At 44.1% G+C, this 2,622-nt stretch overlaps 1 protein-coding gene across 1 annotated transcript; it reads left to right on the top strand.

Moving 5' to 3' along the window:
* The first annotated feature begins 758 nt into the window (after positions 1 to 758).
* Positions 759 to 2,364, top strand: LOC128459847 (serine/threonine-protein kinase pim-1-like). Its single transcript, XM_053444774.1, has 2 exons — positions 759 to 981; positions 1,481 to 2,364. The coding sequence occupies exons 1-2, from the start codon at positions 759 to 761 to the stop codon at positions 2,362 to 2,364; spliced, it is 1,107 nt and encodes a 368-aa protein (XP_053300749.1).
* Positions 2,365 to 2,622: the final 258 nt, after the last annotated feature.

Raw genomic sequence — 2,622 nt, 5'->3', positions numbered from 1 at the left:
CTGCTAAGTTTGGACTTTGTGTACATACTTTCTTCATCGCACCACAAAAATACCACACAAACATTTTGTAGTACCACAGCCCCTCTGCAGTTCCATTTGTTCTCCTGCTGTAATGGCCTCGGCCCATAAACCACTCAGCAGCCAATTTCTTAGAAGCACAAACCCCATATATTGAAGTACATGTACTATAGATTACCACAGAGTACATGCCCTGTGGTGTAGGGTTAGTATTCAGAAATATGTGACACTAGAAACCAAATTTATATAATTTCTCTGTGATTTTAAATCATTTTAAATGATTATATTTAAATCTTAATTGTGATACAAAATATAAATGCTGTATGTTTTCTACACTTACAATAGGGAGGCTAGTTATTTTAATAGGATTTAAAGTAAAGTGTGAAGAAAGAGCGATTATGAAGAATTCTACACTGTGAGTGCATTATTCAAATAGTGTAGCATCATGACTTTCAGTGGATAACCCAGACTCGTTCAATTAATACAAAAGTATATTTTATTGTTAAAACTAAGAACTTCAACAACAAATTGTGTTTGGGTTGTTGGCGTGGCAACCAACATCAAAGTCATCATAGTCACCTTATGATCAAAGACAGAAGAGCAGATAAATATGAATGCGTGAGTTCATTCATTCGTCTTTGAAGATTCTCATTGAAAGACAGGCCGACTGGAAAGTCTCTGTGGAAAGAGTTGGATTAATATTCATATTTATCGTGAATAACAACTTTAAAACCATCGTAATGACCAGTAACTTGAGAGAGATGGATCCCGGTGAGACCCCTCACACACTGCAGCCAGAAATAAAGGCCAGTCCCGAGGCTGATGGACCCGATCGGAAGGTTTCCAGGGTGAAGGGAAGGAAAAGGAAGGTCCGAGAAAATGATGAGGGACAAGCAGGAAAGACAAAGAGAGAAGCTGACCAGGAGTCTGCGTCCTGCCCGGTGGACGTGGCCCCCACTAAAGGTAAGTTCATGATGTGAAACTACAGTTGGGAATGTACCATCGTTTTACATAAGGGTTAGAAAGTTGACTAACAATTGCAGAGGAACTGGAGCATTGGTATACGTCTAAATATATTTCAGTTAGTCGTGTCTTTCAGTGGAGAAAGTTCTGGTTTTATTTGTTTTGGTTCTGAGATATCTGTCCAAGACCTTTTTACATTGACCTTAGTGTAATGGAGGTGAATGAGATTTCATCTGTGATTCTCAAAACACTGAGAAATGACATTGAAAAATTTAAGAGCAACATCCATTCCCAAACCAGTCTCCCAATTTGAGTGGGATATCCAAAGAACCCACTGCAGATTGTTTCTTTTCTCTCACTCTTGAAAAGAAAGTGAATTTATTGTTTCAAATGTATAAACCAAGGTGAGAAAAGACAGAAAATTAATTTCCATTGAATGACTCATATTTGTGCCTTTCGCTGCCGACAAGCTGATGTTTCTTGTTTTCGTGTTCCTCAGCTAAAGTGAGAGGCAGGAGGAAGATAGCTTCTGGAGTGAGGACAGGAAAGAAAAGGACGAGGGTCCCAGGAGATCGCAAAAGAGCTAAGTTTGTGAAAAAATACTGGCAGCTGGATCACATTGGCCGCGGAGGTTTCGGATCCGTGTATGCTGGCTTCCGTAAAGCAGATTGGGTGCCAGTGGCCATCAAGCACGTAGAGGATAGAATGCTCCCCAAACCAGTGAGCTTAAATGGGAAGGAGCTCCCCAAAGAGGTGGCCATAATGATGAAACTAGCAGCTGAAAAAGATGACTCTGCAGGGATGTCTGCTCCGATAGAATTACTGGAGTGGTATGACCTGGGCAACGAGTTGATACTGGTGCTGGAGAAACCTTTCGATTCCAAGGACCTTCACGATTACGTAGTTGAACATGGGTCTGTACCGGAGTGGAAGGCAAAGCTCCTGATGAAACAACTGGTGGATGCTGCTATTGGGCTGGAGAAGAGGCAAATCTTTCACCGCGACATCAAACTCGAGAACATCCTGATTGATGAAGGATCTAGTGTCCCCGGGGTTCGCCTCATTGACTTTGGTGTGAGCGAAATTGCAGAACAAGACACAATATTCACCGTAAACTGTGGCACTGAAGATCACCAACCTCCAGAGTGCTTCTTCCAATCCTGCCACTCGCCTGGTCCAACCACAGTGTATCAACTCGGCATTGTCCTCTATGAAATGCTCCATGGGGCAGCATTTTCTACTGAAGAATATCTCCAAAGGAAACTGAACATGTCCTCTAAGCTGTCCGAAGAGTGCCAAGATTTCCTTCGAGCGTGTTGGAGGAAAGAACCCGCGCTGCGCTCCACCCTGACGGAGCTCCAGCTTCACCCATGGCTGATATGAACTGCATCTCCAGACCCCCAGATCCCATCCACGGGCAGGACCAGGGCCGGGTCTAGACAGGCATGTATGAGGAGGCAGCCACAAATCTTGAGGGGGCATTGTGCCTAACCCTAACCCTAACCCTATTTAGTTTGAGGGGGGCGCAACATTTATTTGAGGGGGCCAGGCCCCCTCTTGCCCCTGCCTAGACCCGGCCCTGGCCAGGACCCAGCATAATCGTGGATTATTGACCAGTGGGATCAGCATCTCCTTGACCCT

This window comes from Pleuronectes platessa, chromosome 17 (assembly GCF_947347685.1).
Source record: "Pleuronectes platessa chromosome 17, fPlePla1.1, whole genome shotgun sequence".
NCBI classification, from domain to species: Eukaryota; Metazoa; Chordata; class Actinopteri; order Pleuronectiformes; family Pleuronectidae; genus Pleuronectes; species Pleuronectes platessa.
The sequence above is the reverse complement of the archived record's forward strand: the minus strand, read 5'-3'. Positions and strand labels throughout refer to the sequence as shown.